At 27.3% G+C, this 22,213-nt stretch overlaps 1 protein-coding gene across 11 annotated transcripts in view; it reads right to left on the bottom strand.

The window, feature by feature from the left end:
- The window catches only part of mtd (mustard), a 178,564-nt gene that overhangs the window by 21,539 nt on the left and 134,812 nt on the right, over positions 1–22,213 (bottom strand). Inside the window, exon 1 of one of the 11 annotated variants that reach the window (XM_065512188.1) lies at positions 19,435–19,576. The exons of 9 other annotated variants lie outside the window; for them this stretch is intronic. In XM_065512188.1, the coding sequence (XP_065368260.1) occupies positions 19,435–19,488 (54 nt within the window). In that variant the 5' untranslated portion in view covers positions 19,489–19,576. Of the gene's footprint in view, positions 1–4,083; positions 4,321–19,434; positions 19,577–22,213 lie in introns of those variants that run through there. One more of the 11 variants, XM_065512173.1, reaches the window with a different exon arrangement.

Raw genomic sequence — 22,213 nt, 5'->3', positions numbered from 1 at the left:
TTAAAATAACTACAGCAACTTGCTTTGTTCTATAATAATGCCAAGGTAAAAATAATTTACCAGGGTTATTAACTTGTAAATCCATCATTTTGTTTTAGCAACTTTGTAACACTCTCCCATCAATTTCAGTTAATAAACAATTAGTCTACATTTATAACAGTTAAAACAAAAAACAAAAAAAAATAGCAAACGAAATTGAAAATTTAAAATATAGACAGTCATATGTTAATACGTAAATGTATGTATGTGAACAAAGTAATAACAATAAATTTCGTGTACAAATATTTCAAACATTTAATTAAAAACAATTAAACTATAAAATCATTAATTAATTATTGTTTAGTAACACAAATGTTTCTCTGTTTCGCAGGTTTTTCGAAAATGAATGCAAATATTGCATGATGTCTTTTAAAAGTTCTATAGAAATTAATCAGCTGACTTGAACAATTTTAAATATTATATAGCAAAATCATAAATATAAAAAAGCTTTGAATTTGCAATACACTAAGTCATATTTAATAACTGAGTACACAAATAAAACGAAAAAAAAAACTTAAATAGTTTTGACAAATAAACAAATAGAGATATTGTTAAACTTCAAAAAAAAAGTAGGCTTACAATTATTTAAAAAAAAAAATAAATAGGGTTTCTAGTGAACAAATAAATTTGTTTTTTTATACTAAACAAGTAAGAGTGCTATATTCGGCTGTCCCGAATCGTATATACCCTCCACCAAGTATAATTTAAGAAGAAAGATATTTTATTAAAAACTATTTTTGGTGAAATAAAAAATTATGGTGAAAAAAAATTTGTTGAAAACAAACTTTTTGATTAAACAAACGCGCCTATCGGCAATAACATGTGAAAGTTAGTATGTTCCCATGAAATATCCATTTCCCTCGAAGGGAAAATTGCTATCGTGATATTCCCATGAACTTTTCATTCACAATAGTTGATTTTGTTCGTAACAGCTGTTTATTGTTTACAAAATTCCATTTAAAAATTTCACAACATGATGAATTTTTTCACGTTGATGAACGAAAAATAAAAAAATACAAATCGAGGAATTCGCGTTTTTATTAGTTTTTTGTTTATATCTCAGCCATTTGTGAGCCGACTTTCTCGATTTTAAATAACAATCAATAACGAATGGAACTTTTTTGAGGGCGTCGCAAAGTTGATTTCAACAGAAAGATGGACATGTCCGTATCGACTCCGTTGTATATTACGATCCAGAATATATACTTTATGGGCTGGCAAATGAAAAATGAAGAAATTACAAACTGAATGACTGAATTCCATGAGTGGTTTCATGGAATTGTGAGTCCAAAATTCTCAGACCGGTTTTTTCGAAATTTGTTTAATGTTCAATTGTATTTAAATTACACAAAAATGTATTATTCAGGTCTGTCACAGAATTTTTACGAAAATGGAAATAATCGTATGATCCAATTCGTAACGTTGTCAGCTTTCGCAAAAACCTTTTGCTATAAAAACGTCACATGCCTTAAGGCGCAACTTATAAATTTTTACGAAAGAAATATTTATGTGTCACTTTTTTATTACTTTATATTTCATACGAATTTAATGTCTGTGACATACCTTATTGTTTTATTTTTATTTCCAATTAAAACAATCCAACTCAAATATTTGCTATCAAAATAATAATAAAAAAAAAAACATATTAAAATTTGTGGTTAAATAAATTTGTATTTCTACAAACACACACGTGTTTCATATTAATATGACATTAAAATAATAAAAAAATACATATTTGTATATTTTTAACTGTATAATTTTAAGTACATCATTTTGAAAAACATTTTTTAATTACTTCTAATGGCATGTTTTCGATTGAATCATACAGTAAACAAAACAAATATATTATAAAGAATTTACTTCTATAAATTTAACAATAAATTTATGTACTTTTTTTCAAAAACAAAGACTAAATGTCATAAAGGGTCAAATAATATGATGCAATTTTCATTTAAATTTCATATTTATGCGAATACAACAAAATGGCTTCCAATATTTTGATATCGATTGGTAAATTATTAGTATCAAATTATAACCACAATAGGCGAAATTTTTAATTTTTACAAAAAGTCCTTTACATTGTTTCATAAACATTAGACTTTGATTCTTATGATGCTCCCAAAAATAGTTTTATTAAAATTTGCAGCCATTAAGGCAAGCGGAAATATTTCAAATCTTCCCCCATTTTCTATGTCGATATAATCACTATTTCCTTTCAAGTAGGTCAAGGTTACATGGATATCTCGCAATAAACGAATACAGGCCTTTTGAAATTTGATCACATTCATTTGTCAAAGTTTTATAAAAAAAAAATTTGTATGGAATCTTTGTTTTATAAACCTTAGATAATTTTAAAAATTGATTATGAATATGAGGGTTAATATGTATTTCAAATTTAAAAAAAAAAATAGTTTGATTACAATAATATTTCGACTTGTTGTGGTTTAACATGTTTTTGCCATTAACCCTTCAATTTTATCAATTCTCTACAATAAAACTCTTAAGCTCTCTGCAGAATGTAGTTTCAATAAAAGCTTTTAAAAATACCATCAAATGTAGTTTGTATGTAAGCTTTTATTTTTTTAAAAAAAATGTGTTTTTGTTAAAGCCATTAATTCCAAAAAGAATTTAACTCAAGTGGTATAGCAACATGTGATTTGAATATTTAAATATGTATCTTTATTTGATGTCTGAGGAATATAAATTGTGTACTTATTTAGTATAAAACTGTCCAAATTATTTATAAAAAAAATCATGGTTAAATTCCTTTGTAGGAATTTAAATGAATTGGCAGGAATTATTGGAGTGCATAGGTATTTTAAGTTTTTATTATTTCTTTAAATGATTATATTATACCTAATAGATATTCAACGTAATACATACTCAATTTATATTTTATTATAGCAGTTAAGGTAACAGAGATTATTTGATATTGCTTTAATTTATGCTAAAAAAAATCTTATTCCTTTTTTATTGAAATTGTATTTGAAACTTAATTTGTATGTAATAAAATTATATGAGGATCTGCGGGTACTTTTTGAAAATTTAATAATTTTATAAAATGATTTTTTGGTATTTTTATATTTGGGTTGTAATCTCCTAGAAAAAATCAATTTCGAAAAATACCAAAAAATCAATTTATAAAAAAATCGAAAAAGTACATTTTGTTCTGTGGCTTCTCATATAAATTAGTAGTTTAAATTCTGCAAAAGTAATTTTTGACATATTGGAAAGTGGCAACGCGATGTTTAAAATAACTGTAAACGCCTTTGTGAGAGGATATTTTGGAAAAATTGAATGCAAAGAGAAACTTTAGCAAGGCGTATATAGTTAACCAAGGCGTATATAGTTAACTGACTGTTTTTTGCTCTACTCATGTTTACCTTATGAAATGTCAAAAACTTGTTTACTAAATTTTTTTAAATTTGTTATAAGAGTAAAAAGATTATATTATATTTAAAAAATTATGTTTTTGTCACCGCTTTATGTACCTAACATATTTTAAAGTGACAAAAAAAACTATTTCATTTTAAAAAGTGTGTTTTTATGAATTTTGTTTTTGACAGTTTAGAAGGTAAAAATGCCAATTGTTCTTGTATGTTGTAATTGTTGTAGTTACGCTGCCACCTGGTTAATACATCTTGAACTTTAGTACCTATTTTTAGTAGAATTGTAAAGGATTTTTTATACAAGTTATTTTCAAGTATTTTATTGTATAATATTAAAGCAAATATTGATTCATTTGTATAAATATATAAAACTGCCACTGTTTACCATAAAAATAGATACCTATCTACATTATAATAGCAATCAATCAAAGAAGAATTTGTAATAGGTATCGTAAATTAAATCAACAAGATTAGCAAGTGTAAGACCGAACACCTTCAACTTGTTGAAAAATATAAACAAAAAAACAGCGATAACATTCAAATAAAGTAAACAATTTTGAAGAGCCACTTGTTTACAACAATATGATAAAAACAAATACGTTTCATTCAAACATTTCAAGTGTTTTTTAGTTCAAAAAATCCAACTTGGACTTACCGTTTCATGCATTTCCCCACTTTCATCCAATAAACCCTCTAGGGTTTCATCATTTTTCACCACCGATGGCGAAAGTGGTGGGGTGGGGGCACGATTTTTTGCAGCCAACATGGAACGGGGCAATATGAAGCGACCATAACGTAAATAAAGCCAACGACCCCATTTACGACCGGCCAAGGCAAAACCAATGGCACAAACACAAAAGGAGATAAGGAACCACATTTTGTAGGATTTTAATATAGGAGTGTTGCCACACGTTAGTTTCAATAGTCAAAACAAAAATCAACAAGTTGTTGTGGTTGTTATTTTTAAATGTAAACAATCACAAACAAAAATAGCTTTTCATTTAATAAGAAAAAAGCCGGTTGCTGTTGTAGTTTTTAAGGGAAAAAAAGCTTTTTTTAATGTTTACTTTTTTCTTTTGGTTTGAGATTGTTGTGAATGAAAAAGGTAAACAAAATCCCAAAGCTTTTAATTTTAAGCGCACACTCTTTCATCACATTGATTTGTTGCTCTCATTCTTCTTCTTTTTCTTATTAATAACAACTTGTTTTCTAGTTTGTTTTATTTTCTCATTCTTCCATACTTTGTGTATGTTTATTCTGTTTATCTCTAATTTCGTTTTATTTTTTTTGGTGTATAGTCTTGTGACTTGTTTTTCCTTTTGCTTTATTCTTCTTGTTCTTCTTTCATTAAATGACGTTTAACAAAAAAATATTTATCAGACACAAAAAAAATAAAATGTATGCATTTAGAAAGTTGTGTCTTAATTTTTGTTTAAACCAAACAATTAATTTCACTTTTTTAATATATAAATAACACTTTATATTTAAATAATTTAATTGTAATATCTTTTTATAGGTTTACACATTTATAAGAAACACTATTGATTGTAAGATTCCAGAGTAACTTTTTAGAGTGCGTGCTGACAGCTAAAAAAAAAAGTACTAGCCAGCCAGTCGGCTGTCATAAACTGTGGGTAGAGAGTGTGGCATGTAACAGTGTGTGTATAGATTATTTTCGTTAAATGTCAAGTTATAAACTACACAATAAAAGCTTTTTTTAAGTTTCCATAAAAGTAGACAACGAATAAAACAAAATTGAAGAGCAGCTCTCTTAAATTTTTTCCCGATTTTACTCTTTCAATTTGTAAATGTGCAAATTTTATGAGCAATTTTTATGTTACTTTTTGTTGTTAACTAAAGAAAACAAGATTTTTTTGTGTTAAAGCCATTCCTTTTTTATTTTTATTTCATAAGCATTGGGTATAGACTTGATCTGTTGGCATTTTCAACTTTTATTCCAACATTCTGTAGGAATTTATTACTGGTTTCACACAAAAATTATTAACAACAAAAAACCGACCAACAACTTGTGTAAAGTGGTTCAGTATTTTAACAATAACAAAACTGGTTTGCTTATATTTTAATTGTTATTATTATTATTAGTGAGGGGAGAGTTTAGTATAATTGTTTTATTATAAACAACAAAAAAAGACTTATGATCCCTTTAATTAAGTCAAATTAATTGGGTGGCGGTGATGAGTACAACAACATTGATATTGAGTGGTGAAAACAAGTTTTTAAACAAATATGCTTACATTTGTACACTTGAACGTATAATTAATATTTCATAGAATAACGGACGATTTTTAGTTTTCTGGGTTTAACTGAAAAATTATATGGCAACATTATCAGTGACAGTCTAATTCTAGTGTTGCCAACTATGGGAAAGAAAAATGCATGCCAAATGGTCAAAAAGGACCAAATTAAAAAGCTTAAACTAAATTTGTAGAAAACATAATTAAAAGCGTAAAATTCAAGTGGACAGATATTAGTCATACTATAACACAAGCAACAATAATCTATAACTATTGATTTTTAAAATTAAAGTTGCGTTTCAATGATCTTTTTCATTAGAATAACCGAATATTTCGAGCTTTTTGTAGGGTTATTTTAAAAGATACTATTTTAGATTGCAAAAAATAAATCGATGGAAACTTTATCAGATAAGGTTATAAGGGAATGCCCACATATTTGAAAGGAGACGATTGAATCTTCAATTAGTTCAATGCATCGTCGCTGTGAAGTAGTAATAAATAACAAGGTATATCCAACAAAACACTGAGCTCCCACAATGGCTGGGAAATGTTTGCAAAAATGAAACCTAGGTTTCCAATGTACGTGTTTTAAAGAGGCCTGCCCAAACGCCAGATCTCAATCCCATAGAAAACATTTTGAAAATTGTAAATCTAAATAATGACTCAAAATTAAGGAAGGCACGGTCCAAATCAATAGTTTGGAGGGAAAAATAAAGGAAAATTTATTTTACATTTTTATTTTTTTCCTTTATTATATTAAAACTTTTCGGTTTTGGGGGCGATCCACGCCTGTATAAGGGAACAGACAAATATTTGAAAGGAGACGATTGACTCTTTAATTGGATCAGTGCAAAGCCATTCTTATAATTCTTATTCTTATATAGTAAATAAAAGTATATATTAATGAAATACTACATTTTGAAATACTTTGCTTTGGGCCTATTAATTGAACATTTGGAAAAGTTTCCATTGTATTTTGAACCACTGTATTTCAATATTTTCAAATGCTTTTGCTTCAATACTCTAATTACTTTTTTTCAATATAATAAATTTCACCCAAGCCCCAGTAATTGTTATATTATTTTAATGAATGTATGATTTTATCCAATTAATTCATAAAATCCGCATTCTATACAACTTTAATTGTTATATTGTTTGTTTTTGCCACTGATATGTTGGCATTAAATAGATTTCTAGAGCATGTTTTCTAATTAATTATATTAAATTAGAGTTATTTATATGATTTAGTATAACTGTATAACAATTAGAATCAGACAGACAAGCAGAACAATAATTTTAGAAATGGCAAAGTGAAATAATAAAACACATGGCGTCATAATTTCATAATATTGTTAAAACAAGTTTAATAAAAAAATAATAAATATTTGTTTTATTATTAGAAAAAAAAATGAGGAGAAGTATTCCCCTATTAAAGAGTTTAAATAGTGGAAAAGTTTTGAGGCTGGTTTCAGGTTTTTAAAATTATAATACTACGTCTATACTTAACAAATATTTGTCATGATATATTTCAAAATGATTGTCAAGAGTAAAAATTATCAGCTATAGTCTGCATTTATTAGTGTTATTGTATCGGTATGACAAAATTGTCAGAGTTACAGAACAGGCATTTTTGTCTTGATAACAAATGTCATTAAGAGATAAATATTTTGTGTATATTTTTCACATAAAATCTGTAAATTAATTAAAATATTCTTGAAATTTTAAACAAGTTTGATTTATGGTTATGCTTCTCTGTTTTTAAAAATATCTTTGCTATAATAAATAAAATAAAAGAATGATATTATGTTTTATATTTAATGAAACAGCTTGTTTTGAAATCATTTCAAGTGTATGAGCTAGATATTGCTGTTTAAGCAATTATAATAAATTCTTTAGATAGGTACACATTATTGATAGGTACACATTATTGAATTAGATAATTGGAATTACGATCACAGGCGCCAACAAAGTACGTGTAGCTTTACCTACGATTATTTACTGAAATGTAAAAATTACTTAAATATGCTGAAGGCGGTCTAGTTTTTCCTAGGTGGTTTCTAAATAGAGTTAAAAAAGATCTCAGCTGAGTCATATAATTTGGCAAATCAACGATTGTATGCACTATTTCCAGATGTTCTCTATGGAATTATAAGAGAATTAACGTTTTCGTTCACATATTTGGTGCTACGCAAATAGAAATCTGTCCAAAATCGTGTCAATTATTCGTTTACTAAAATCGATCGGTTTTGAATTCACTCTATTTATTTCCATTTCAAATTCTAGCTTAATTTATTATCTGGTTAAGTTACCACTTACAAAAAACAAACAACAACGTAATTGAAACATAATCTCTTTAAGTAAACAAATATAAATTCTTGATTTAATTTTGTAAACAACCACATAAATTAAACGCCATCAATTGTAGTTTGAAACAAATAATCTCCAATGACAAATTCCTAACCCATGTTTTCTGTTTTGTGTCATTATTTCTATATGAGACGATCACAGTACAATTTAAATTGTTTAATTATGAAAAGTAACCAGAAAATCAAATATTTGTTTGACTAATTGTTCAATAAGTTTCAAGTGTGAAAGGCTGTCATTAATTTAAAACACTTTTAAATTGTTTACATTGTAAAAAGGGAAATATGTATATTAGAGTGCTCCAAAAAAATAAAATTGCGAATTTTGACCGCCCCCCCCTCTAGAATTGTTCTATGTATTGTAGAAACACATTGTGTAAAATATTAGGATGATAGGATAACGTTAACTGGTGGCGCAACGACGCTGAAGTTTTGAGGTGCATTTACAAGGGGAAAATACGCAATTTTTTCAGTTTTTGTAAAAATTTTGCCATTAAATAATGACTTTTACAATTTAATTTAAAAGAATCGAAATGTGTACGTAATTGTCGTTATAATAAGATATAAAAGACAAAAATTGGTGAAAAAATGTTAATGTTATTAAAAAATCGCCAGGCCATTAACGTGTCTCAGGCCACTAGAACAAGAAATTTATGAACAAAATTAACATATTTTGAGAAATATTAAAATAAAAGCTTATTTTTACTTAAAATATATCCATATTTACTTGTATATGCAGGTATTACCAAAAAAATTAAATTTTTTTAACGGCAGTTTCAAAACTCCAATTTCAAATTTTTAAAAATTTTGTTAAACAAATTTCAGAATTTTTTGATCATCACATGGGGATTTATTAACAACATAATAGGGAATAAAAATGTGAAAAAAGTATGTCAAGACCTCCTATAGTTTTTCCGTACCTGCGATATAAATTTTGCGATTTTCGAGAAAAACTAATTTTTTGGCCAAATTTTGGGTAATGACCAGAATTTCCTTACTGTAATGATTTTTAAGTAAAAGCTATTCAGAATAATATAGTCCAGGTAATTTTAAATATAGTCTGAAAGTTTTACTAAAATCGGAAAACTTTAACCCTTAAATCGTGAAGGTCAATTTTTTCAATATTTGGAATTTCTCGTGGAAAGATAGCGAAATATTATATATTTTTGGGCCGATTTTGATGAAACTTACGAAAAATATAAAATGAAGTCTAGTATTCACAATAACAGTACAAAAATTGAAATTAACCCTTAAGAGTACTTTAGGCCAAAATGACTGTGTTTTTCGTGATTTTAAAAGTTGAGGGTCATTTGGACCCCAAGTGCTATTAAGGGTTAATTTCCATTTTTGTACTGTTATTGTGAATACTAGACTTCATTTTATATTTTTCGTAAGTTTCATCAAAATCGGCCCAAAAATATATAATATTTCGCTATCTTTCCACGAGAAATTCCAAATATTGAAAAAATTGACCTTTGACCTTCACGATTTAAGGGTTAAAGTTTTCCGATTTTAGTAAAACTTTCAGACTATATTTAAAATTACCTGAACTATATTATTCTGAATAGCTTTTACTTAAAAATCATTACAGTAAGAAAATTCTGGTCATTCCCCAAAATATGGCCAAAAAATTAGTTTTTCTCGAAAATCGCAAAATTTATATCGCAGGTACGGAAAAACTATTGGAGGTATTGACATACTTTTTTCACATTTTTATTCCCTATTATGTTGTCAATAAATCCCCATGTGATGATCAAAAAATTCTGCAATTTGTTTAACAAAATTTTTAAAAATTTGAAATTGTAGTTTTGAAACTGCCGTTAAAAAAATTTTATTTTTTTGGTCATACCTGCGAATAGGTTAAAGGTATCCTACGAGGACAAAAACTCATATACAATTAAATATGGATATATGTTAAGTAAAAATAAGCTTTCATTTTAATATTTCTCAAAATATGTTAATTTTGTTCATAAATTTCTTGTTCTAGTGGCCTGAGACACGTTAATGGCCTGGCGATTTTTTAATAACTTTAACATTTTTTCACCAATTTTTGTCTTTTATATCTTATTATAACGACAATTACGTACACATTTCGATTCTTTTAAATTAAATTGTAAAAGTCATTATTTAATGGCAAAATTTTTACAAAAACTGAAAAAATTGCATATTTTCCCCTTGTAAATGCACCTCAAAACTTCAGCGTCGTTGCGCCACCAGTTAACGTTATCCTATCATCCTAATATTTTACACAACGTGTTTCTACAATACATAGAACAATTCTAGAGGGGGGGACGGCCTGTACCTAGAAAGTTTTTTTCGTCCATACAATCTTGGAGCACTCTAATGTATATACAGTGAGTATTAGATAAATTTTCCATTTACATAGGAAATTTTGTATGACAAATATTGATTTTACATAATTATTTGTATAAAACAAGACTTGATTACTCCCTTGGAATAAACAAGTGTTTTAAGAAAAATATGATAAAAACAATAAATGTTTCAAAATTCACACGATTTAAGTAATAAATGTACAATAATTTCAAGTTTAATTCATCATCTACTATGATATCAAGTTTCATGCAGCTCGAATAAACAATTTTGAAGTTTTATATTTATAAATATTTATTGCAAAATCGAGCCCACGGTGTGAGAATTTTACTTGTTAATAGTTGGCAACACCAAAAGAAATTACACGTAAAGTAAACAGACTGGAATAACGGTACAAAACGTCACTAACTTTTTAAACAAATTGTTGTTGGTAGATAACCTTGAAAAACAGATTTATTAGAATAAATCTGCAAATAATTGAATACATATTCAAATAAATCAAACATAAATTTATGCTTTCAATTTGAAATAAAATTTTCCTTAGTTTTGCTACTTTTATTTCAAAAACATATTTACCTAAAGATAAGTCAATAACTTTTGTTAAATATTTTTTGTTTACAGTAAATATTTAACATTTTATAAACTAAACGTGTCTGCATTAAAATAGATGGTGGCTGAATGGCAGGCTGGTTTATTGAACATACAAATGTCTCCGATTGATAAGATTTTAAATATTTACTAGGAGCGCTCTATAAGGTGCCCCTTTGTCCAAGTTGTATACTTTACACAAGTCACGTTTACAACCTGACTTACATAAATAATTAACCACACACATTACATATTAATTTACAAGCAATAGCTAGATGATGTCGGCGATATTTATTGGAATTAGCGTACCAGTCTATAGATGGTGTAAAATTGATTTCCAATTTTGGCATTAAGAATAATTTGGACAACAAAAAAAATGTTTATATAATTTGTTTTTAAAGGAAGGTGAATTATTGCGTAGATTATATTATGGGGAAGTTTTAGTTTGGATATAATATTTGTACATAAATATTTCATAAATATATAATTTGAAAGTAAATTTTTAATTAGGCTTAAGTTCATTTATATTATAATTTATTTGTAATAATCAGGGAAACCGGAAATATGCTCTTAAAAAAGCGTTTTAGGCGCTTTAAATATGCAGTAAAAACTTTAAAATATGCTCTTAAAATTTAAAAAATATGCTCTTAAAAAAACAAACTTTTACATAATTTTTAACCAAAAAAATTTACTTAAATTTTCAAATAAAAATCGTTGTCTATTGGATCTGAAAACATTTTTATACATAGAAAATGTTCTTTCGAAATCAACTGATGTTACAGGAGCAAATTTAAAAGACAATATTTCTTTAACACTTCGAACGGTTAAGTTTGAATTAGAACTAAAATTTGATATTTAGATGGAGCTATTATTGCCGAATCTTATATACCCGTCACCTAATTATACTTCAAAATAAAAAATTTAAATATTTTTAGGTGAACAAAATTTTTTTTTCAGTTTTTTAATTTTTTGGAAAAAAATTTTTTTTTTTTTAGGTGATAATTTTTTCAGTTTTTTAATTTTTTAGAATTGTTATTTTAAATTTAAAAAAAAAATTTCTGTTTTTTAATTTTTCAGTTTTGAATTTTAAACAAAGGAAGTAAAACCTGTAACACAACAGCGAAAAATAAGTAAGACAAAATTTGTTTTTGATAAACTCAAAATATGCTATTAAACAGTAAAATATGCTCTAAAAACGCAAAATATGACATAAATATGTTCTTAAAACAAATATATGCAAAAATATGTATTTAAGGGTAAAATATGCAAAAATATGCACTAACAAATCGATGCCAAAATTCTTAAATAGTTCTGAAACGTGTAAATATCTTATCCATGTGCTCATTAGACTCACCAGAAAAAACATGCATTTGCATATTTTGGTTTCCCTGGTAATAATTCATAAAAAGTTGTTAATTAAAATGTGGTACACCTGGAGATTTAGTTGTACTAACTAAAAACAATAAATTTTATTAACAGCTAAGACTCAGTAACTCCGACATTTCATTAAACAGCCAGTGTTCAATATCGTCCCTTGGAAATATGAATATGGAGTTTAAATATTGTTTCAAATATATATCCCAATTAGGGTTCTAATTTCCCGTACTTTTAAATATTCACCCCTATCGGCAATAACATGTGAAATTTAGGTTCCCATGAAATATCCATTTCCCTCGAAGGGAAAATTGCTATCGTGATATTCTCATGAACGTTTCATTCACAATAGTTGATTTTGTTCGTAACAGCTGTTTATTGTTTACAAAATTCCATCTAAAAATGTCACAACATGGGGAACTTTCACGTGAACAAAGATGATGAATGAAAAATTGGTAAAGGAAACATATTAAAAAATCAGTTCACCTGGAATTCCCGGTAAGTTTTTATTCAAATACCTGTAACATTTTTCAAATCTGTCATTTATTCCCACTTAGTTATTAATAGGGTATTCAATCGATTAACCGTTAATCGGTTAACCGATTAATTTGTGTCGATTAACCGATTAACCGAAATTCCTTTTTTTTGCACTTTAACTTATTTTTACAAATGTCAAAGTAAAATTACATATTTTTTCGAACATCCAATAACAACTGACATATTTAATTTACGTGTATGTACATATTTGTTGGATGAAAACATTATAATTGACGAAACTGGAGACTTTACTGAAACGAGTCTTTTATCAGAACTTGTAGAAATTATTGAAAGTATTCAAAATCTAAAAAATTCAAAAAGGACTTCAATGGTATAAAGGACGATTTTATATGCTTAGAAAAAATAAAAAAAAAATACTGAGATGTTGGATATTCTTTATCATGCCTTATTTTCGATTTCTATAACATCTACAATCAGCGAGAGTTTTTTCCAAGTCGAGTTTTATTAAAACTCAGGAAAATTATTTATTTTTTGGCTGAATTGTTATGTTTTGTTTATTTTTATGTTTTTGTTCTTTTTATTAATAAAATACTTAAATAAATACACAAAATTCGTGGTTTATTTTCAGTTTGTAACTTAAATATAAATTATTCGGTTAATCGAATAATTTAAAATTAACCGATTATTAACCGATTAAATCTAAACCCCGATTAATTATTTGCTCGATTAACCGATTAAACCAGTAACCCGATTAATTGAATACCCTAGTTATTAAACATTATAGGGCAAACAACAATGTTTTTTTTTTGCTTCGAAAATGTCAAATTTTGTACCAACAAACCGTCATATGCGGGAAGTTTTGCTTTACTTCTTTAATTGAAAAAGCTTATGGTGAATGTATTCCATCGGTTTCAACGTGCGAGAGTATGTTTTTTTCGTTTCAGAAGTGGTGATTTTGACACGGAAGACAAAAATTGCCCAGGCCAGCCAAAAAATTTTGAAGACCAAGATTTAGAGATTTGGAGGCATTACTCAAGAAGAGCTTGCAAAATAATTGGGTGCTACTCAAGAAGCAATTTCAAAACGTTTGCGAGCAGCAGGGAAATCGGTTACCATACGAATTGAAGTCGAGAGACCTTGAAAGTCGATTTTGCACGTCCGAAATGATGCTTGAACGCTATAAAATAAAATCATTTTAGCCCCGAATTATTACTTGCAAATAAAAAATGGATCCATTACAATAATCCGAAGCGTAAGAGGTCGTATTTGAAGACCGGCCAATCAGCCGAATCGACACCAAAGCCAAATAACCATGGCGATTAGGTAATTCTCTGTATTTGGTGGGAGTCAAAGGGACAGACATTACAGGGAACCTGTACCTAACGCAACTGTTTCGTTTGAAGAACAGAATTGGCTGAAAAACGCCCAGAATATGTTGCCAGAAAGATGGGTGAAAAACTTCAGCATTTTTAAGTCATACACCCAATAAATAAACATTTACCCTAATTTCAATTGAAGTATTAATTCAAATATTGGAAATTCTCTTTATAATTTCTCCCGAAAAAGTGTTTTTATTTCAAACCCGTAATCAATTGACAATTTCTTTACAAAATTTCAATTGAAGGTTGGTAAATTTCAATCCAAATGTAAATTAAACTGTAAATTTTATTAAAGATATTTAAAATTTTAGAAACCTAATGAACTTGGGGCAAAATATAATTATTATAATTAACAGAAGCCATTATCAATTGAGAGCACACCGGTGTATAAATTAATTGCTATTTTTCTACAAATTGTATTTAAAAATCACACAGAGTTGTATTCGTTTTTACTTTATTTGATGAGCCAACTTTGACCCACTTACTTAAAGTGTTAATGTCAAGGTTTTTTCTTACATTTTAAACATCAGATTATTAACGTTTAAAGTGCTGTTAACTTGGTTTATTACTCAAAACAAGTGTGTGAATCCAATTTAATATTTTAAAATGTTAGAGGTATTAATTAATATTTTAACTACAATTTAAGTAAGCTAAAAAAATTAACATTAATAATAATGAGATGACAGCTAAGAATACTCATTAAGTTTGTGAGAACATATAATTTGTTTTGTTTAAAGTCCAGAGGCAAATGTAAATAACTCAAAAATTCTATAAAGTTTTAAAATATTGTAACATAATACTAAACTGAGAGCTAAACAAAATACTAAATAGCTATTAAATATAAATTTAAATATTTTATAGTCCTATTACAAATCTAGTAAATAATATTATCTCATATTATATACTACATGAGCTAATCATTTAATTTAATTTTGTTTTTTAATAAAATGTTTCTTAACAATTTAATTAATTTAATAGTCAAAATCTAAGAATCGTGACAAATTTTTACAAAATAATCGTTAGCATTTAAGTTAAATTGTTTTTCTCAATTGATTTTTTTTTTTGTTCATTTCAAAATTTTAATAGAAATTTTATTCAAATTTTTGCTCAAAATCGTAATTAGAAACCGCCATCGCAAGTGCATTTAATTTCTTTTAAAAGTTTTTGCATGTAAAGATTTTTTTTTAATGAATTCGTTTGTGAAAATAAAATATAAAAAAACAGCAGCAATAACAATCAACCATATTATATAATAAAATAATAAAAAAAAACTGCGAAACAAGACAAAACGTTTAAAATGAAAATAATTTGTAAGATAATAAGAGGAACACAAAATAATAACCAAAACATATGTTGAAATGAAAAAAATTAATAATTTTTTAAACACATTTCCTTAAAAAAACGAAATATGAAGGTTATACACCATTTCTCAAGTTATATTTTTCGGTTTTTATGGAAAATATTTTTAAAAAAAATATAAGAAACTGTAAATGTATCTTCTTCAAGAAATCCTAATACATATTTATGTTAAATGTAGCAACACTCAATTCCTTTATTATATACAAAAGCTTGGGGCTACAGATACCTGTCAAATGTTGCAATGTTGTCTATTAACATTTCGTTCTTTGATTACTGTTTAGCCGCACTCAACATTTTTAGGAAATTTATCTTAAATATCGATTGGTGTGTCATTTTTATCAAACCGGGTATATTAGAAGATTCAGACATCGATTCTAATTTATAATAATATGCGGACGTTAAAAAATTACTAAATATTGAATACACATTCGCCAGGAGAGCCAAACACGGCCCAGGAGGACAAACTTTAATCATTACGAATCCCAAAAAAACTCTCAACAAAGAATTTAAAATAAACACACAATTCATCAGTAGCATGCTAGGTTTTTTGAAATTTTAAATACTTAAAGGAATTATTAAGGTGATAAACATTAAACCCCTAAGGATATTTAGAGAAAATAATGATAATAATGCTGGCCTAAATTGATTTGAAAACGAAACGATTTACATTTTTTTTTTTGAAAAATTTGACTGGTTTTGGCTCAATTTAGAATTACAAAATTCCCGGTAATTAACAGATTTTTTATTATTTCCCGGGAATGGAAACAGTCCGGAAAATAATAGGAAACGTAGTTCTAATACGAAACATTAATGTAATAAATGTCTAATATAAAAAAGAGAGAGAGAGAACTGCCTATTTTCTGTTACTATTGAATTATCCAAGAGACATGAATTAAAGTGTTTTAAAACATCCCTGTTGAAATTGCATTTCATTTATAGATCATTCGAATCAAGGCTCATTTTAATGATCACTGTAATTATGGAGAATATTACAACAAAATCATTCCTATTCTAATAGATCTATATCTCGAGGTCAACATGGCCCGTATACGAGCAAATAAGGCTAATTTGTACTTTTATTACAGGACACTGCATAATTGGAAGACATGCTAGAAGAATGGGCCAACGGTTTAACGATTACCGTAGAAGCTGCCAAAACGAAAAAGAGGAGGAGACTGTGTTCCATCTATTCTGCCAATGCCCGTTTCTGACGTATTCTTGGAAACCCCTTCCTCTCGTGTTTAGATGAGTTATCAAGGATGAATCTGAGACGCATCCATTCCTACATCAGAGAATCTGGTTGGTTCACTATGGAAACAACGGAAGTACTATAAATGTTCTGCTATTTACTTCTTGGGTATCACAATAGGATAAGTTTTTAATAGACTCATGAAAGCTGCTTGGAACCTGACCTAACCTTTAGGTCTATATATTGAAATATGTCACATGCCACAAGTTTGGTTGCTTTAACCGAAATTCTTCTTTGTCAACTGACTTTCTGTTGATAGAACCGAAAAATTCTATGTGTGCAACCGAATCATTCGATTGGCAACAAATTCGGTTGCTATCATGAATCTCTTTTCTCTGAGTAGTAAATGTAAGAGAGACATGCTCAAAATGAAGATGTTTTAAAAATGGGTGTAATGTCTTGATGAGCTATCGTTTTGTTCATGTTCCCCACTGTGGGGAAAACGTGTCAATGTTCATGTCATTAATTTTTTGGTAATTTTTAAAAATGGCTGTCTTTTTATGTGAAAATTACATTATATTTGAGCTAACAAATGTTCTGACAACGTTGTTCGAACAAGGGCATAACATCGACAAGAGTTGTCCACACGAGTTAAATTCATGTGCGGACAAGAAACTGTTCGCGGGTCTAAAACACCATTTAAAAGAAAGCAGAGTTAGCAAATAGGTTTCTGTCGAAAAATAACATTTACCAGCAGATAAATTTACCTAGAAGTTAACTTCACATTAATTTAAAATTTACCAAATATTTTTACTCCATAATGTACTAGGTTTTAAAAAGAAAACGTTACTCGGATTTGGTTTACAGAACAGGGGAATTATTTCGATGACAAAACAGAGTCTGAATTGCTGAATGTATTCCCTGCATTCAACAGTTTCGGTGAATTCTATGTTTTCAGTCTTAAAAATGTCTGGATTATAAAATATTTTTCAACAATGGCGATGTGCCGTTTGCAAATCTAAAATAATGAAATATTTTCGTAATTATACCCTTCTCCATGAGTGGCAACTTACATACATGATTCATACTTCGACAAAATCGGCCCACAAATGGCTGAGATATAAGGAAAAAACCGGGAAAACCTCGTTTTTGGCCTATTTTTGATCTAGTATATCTGGATTTCTAAATCATTAATATAGACAATATCTAATGATAGATATTTTAAAGTCCATTGCAACGTTGTATAAAAAGCTATAGTAAGTTGGATCTACAATGGGTCAAAATCGGGAAAAATATATTTTAAACCGAATTTTTTTTTTCATAAAATTTTTTTTTTTAATTTTTAAAAAATTTATGAGAAAAATTTTTTTTTTATTTATAAAATTAAAAAAAGAGTTTCGAAAAGAAAAAATTTTAAACAAATTTAAAAAAAAAAAAATTTAATTTTGTTTACCTAAAAATATTTAAAAAAAATTATTTTTTAAATATAATTTGGTGAAGGGTATCTAAGATTCGGCACCGCCGAATATAGCTCTCTTACTTGTTTTATTTTAATTCGTTAGACTGATTTGGGAAACATTTTGATGGAGCGAATGATATTTTGAAAATCCGGAAAATAATAATAAATTTTTTTTAAAAAAATTGCTAGAAAATACATTTTCAAAGCGGCATATGAAACAAAACATCGTTTTAAATTGATTTCAAACTTAATTTTCATTGAAATAAACCAGTAATCAAGTCACAAACTTTTGAATTAATTAGTCCTGAAATGATGTTAGTGTGATATTTTGCTATTCAACTACATTTAAAAATCAAAAATAAAAGAAATATTTAACATATACTAGTGATATTTAAACATTTAAACTAACAAAATAACACATTAAGAATAAATACCGGTTTATGGTTAATCGATTGAAACGAATCGTTTGTATTACTGCACCAGAATTATATGAAATATAAACAATGATGCGTTTTGAATGTTTAAAAAATACAAAATTTAAATTAAAAACCACACAAATACACTTAAATATTTAAAGAATTTGCAAAACACTATTGACTAATTAGTTTATGTTGTTTAAATATAATAAATAAGAAATAATTTATTTAAAATTAATTACTTTTTTATTTAAAGACATGATGGATGCTATTTTATTGATTTAAAGAAACACACTGTTAACAAATTTATTTTAAAAACTTATTTAGTTAATAGCAAAGAAGATGAGAAAAAATACAAATTCTAAACACGTTACTAAACAGTTTTTTTGAAATAAATTATTTATGGTTTTCATAAATTTTAATAAATTTAAAACTTTCACTTTGTTTTTATTTTTATTTTAAATAAATTTTGAAAATTGTGTAATTTTTGCTTATAGCTTTAGAAACCGATATGATGATGGTATTTATAATGAATTAGTTTTGTAAAACTTCAATGTTTTTGGCAAAAATTTGTTTAAACAACTAAACAATTGTGCTGATGTTTCTTTCTAACAAAATTTTATTTTAGGCCAAATGCTTAAAAACAGATGTGGGCTTTTTTCACTTTTTTTTTCTTCTTTACAAATAAAAATAGATAAAACAAAATCATTATAATAAATAAAATAGACAAAAAATAAATGAAAAAAAGAACTGATGAGTTGTTTATTTTGTGTATTATTTTTCAGTTTCTTTTACCTTTTTCTTAATGTATTTGGCAATTTTTGACAGTTTCTTTGACTTGGCGCTCATTTTGGTGGCAAGCAATTAAAACACACACACAATATACACTATTAAAGTTAAATCTGGATGACGTTTAAGCTTTTTTTTATTAAATTAATTTTCACAAATATTTTGTAATTCAATTAAATAATTAGGAATATATGTTTAACAGATATCACAGTAACGAAATAAATTTTTTAAAAAAATTAAAACTTTTTTTAAATATTAAAAATTTTGCAGACATTTACTTTTTAAAATTTAAAATTAAGTCACATTTTGTCACAAAATTTTGCTTTTCTTTTAAATAACACTTTTATTGAAAATTTTTTATTTACGAAAAATTGATTTATTTCTTTAAATTTATTTCTGTCAAACATCAACAAAAAGATCTACATGAAACGCGTAAGAAGCACAAGTTGTGACTGCGCATAAAATAAATAAATAAATGGTGGTTGTGTGGTATTCGACTTGACTGTATAAAAGAAACTTGGCTCAGTTATCTGTCAGTTAGTCAGTACGTCCGTCTGTCTGCCAAGTTTTTGTATGTGTGTTGCTGTTGTTCGGCGCTCAATTCAGTTCAACTCTGTTCAGTTGATTTTTCAATTTTGAAGTATAAATAAAATAAAAACATTTAAATTTCTTTGTAGTTGCTGCTTTTTATTGCTGTTGTTGTTGGCGGGCGTTTGGTATGTGTTTTAAATTTCAATAGAAGTCAGCAGCCAACAAGTGGATACAAAAAAAATTGAAAGTAGCCAATATATGTAATCAATACACACGCACACCGAGTCACACTGACGTGACCACCGGCACAATTGATTTGTTACAAATGCGAATTTATTCGAAGATGTTGCACCTAAATTATTCTACCAACTACATAATAACAAATTCATACTCTCATGTATTTGTACTCTGTACAAGATCATCGTAATTGATCGATCGTTTAGCTCGCGACGTTAGGGGCAATAAGATTTTTTTTCTAATCGTTTAAATATAATTGACACTACCCCCTATATGGTCAATTGATTTGTTCTTTGTTTATAATAATATAAATAAATACATATGTATAAACATTAGCTTAAACACAATATGAGCAACAGACGATAAAATAGAGGTGTTCAATAGAGTCATAATTAAGCTTTCGAATTGAAATTCAGATGAACCATACATTTTTCAATTTTGTTTTCATTTTATTGTGAATATTAAATTATTATTTTTTATCACATTTAAACAATAATTTATTTTTTTGAATTTCTTTCTTTAAATATTTAAGCAAGATTTGTATGGTTTTTAAACATTAAAAACGCATCATTGTTTGGCGTCTATAAGTATATTTGCTGCAGTGTAATCGATATTATGATCATCGAAATCCACTTTAAATTTCAAAATAATGTCAAGAAACTTACTTTTTTTTATTTTTAAATACAGTTAAATTGCTAAATATCACACTAAGGTCATTTAAGGACTAATTGAATCGTTTATTTCAAAAACCAGTCAAGCAACAAATTATTGATTTTGAGTAAATCAAAGAAACCTAAAAATTACTTTTAGAAAATATACATTTTTTCTATGAAAATTATCCATTTGTGTAACTGTTTGATAAACATAAAACTTATATTTAAAAAAATAATATGAAGTTTGCACTTGACTGGTTTCTGAAACAAACAACTGTCACTATTATAAATTTCATACGAAATATTAAAATTTTATGAGCAACTTAAAAAGTAAAATGATAAATGAACTTTTTAAAGAGTTTAACATCATATTCATGTATACATGTTTGTTCTGAAATAACAGTCAAGCGCTGTCACTTGACTTTTTTCTGCACTAAACACGGATTTCTCGGCTTTACTTCACCATAATAGAGGGGCAGTATTTTTTTTTTTTGCATTAAACCATGCATTTACCTTTACAAAACAGTAATCGCTTAATAACTCAATTTTAGATTTTTTGGTGCTTGACTGGTTGGTTTTTGAAATAAACGATTCCATTGTAGTAAACAGTTCGTTCCTGGTCCAGTTCGTTACCATTTTGGCACAATATAAAAATTGATTTTAGTTCTCAAAATAGGGAACAAAATAAAAAGTATTTATTCACCCCTGTTTGTTCACGTGAAAAAATTCCCCTTGTTGTGAAATTATTAGATGAAATTTTGTAAACAATAAACAGCTGTTACGAAAATCAACTATTGTGAATGAAAAGTTCATGGGAATATCACGATGAATATTTCATGGCAACAAAATTTCACATGTTATTGCCGATAGGGGTGATTATTTATTTTAGTGTTAATGCTTCAAAGCGACGATGCATTACACCTATTTAGGATTCAATAATCTCTTTTGAAATATTTTGCCACTAGCTTACGCATCTGATAAATCTTCCTTCGTGATATAATTTTGAGTCCGTATTTTGCAATCTACAATTTCAATGGTAACCATGACCTGGCTCATTTGCACTGTAGCCAAGAGATCTAGAACTAATTTGGTTTTTAAACTTTCATAATCTTTGATCTAGCATTTTTACTTCTATAAATGTACGAGGACAGGCCAATAAGTCCGTGACCTTTTGAATTTTCCGTCTCTTAACTAAAAGGGCAACACTACTCCTGTCAACAGGCAACTGTCAGTTGACTCCAGTCTAAATTTGAACAAGCTATGTCATTTAGTTTTTATTTGACAGCCATAGACAGCAGGCTAACGTGTGACTTCAGGAGAAAATGGAAAAAAGTGAATTTCGTGTGCTCAAAAAACATTGCTCA

Source organism: Calliphora vicina, chromosome 1, assembly GCF_958450345.1.
Source record: "Calliphora vicina chromosome 1, idCalVici1.1, whole genome shotgun sequence".
In the NCBI taxonomy this organism is placed as follows: Eukaryota; Metazoa; Arthropoda; class Insecta; order Diptera; family Calliphoridae; genus Calliphora; species Calliphora vicina.
The sequence above is the reverse complement of the archived record's forward strand: the minus strand, read 5'-3'. Positions and strand labels throughout refer to the sequence as shown.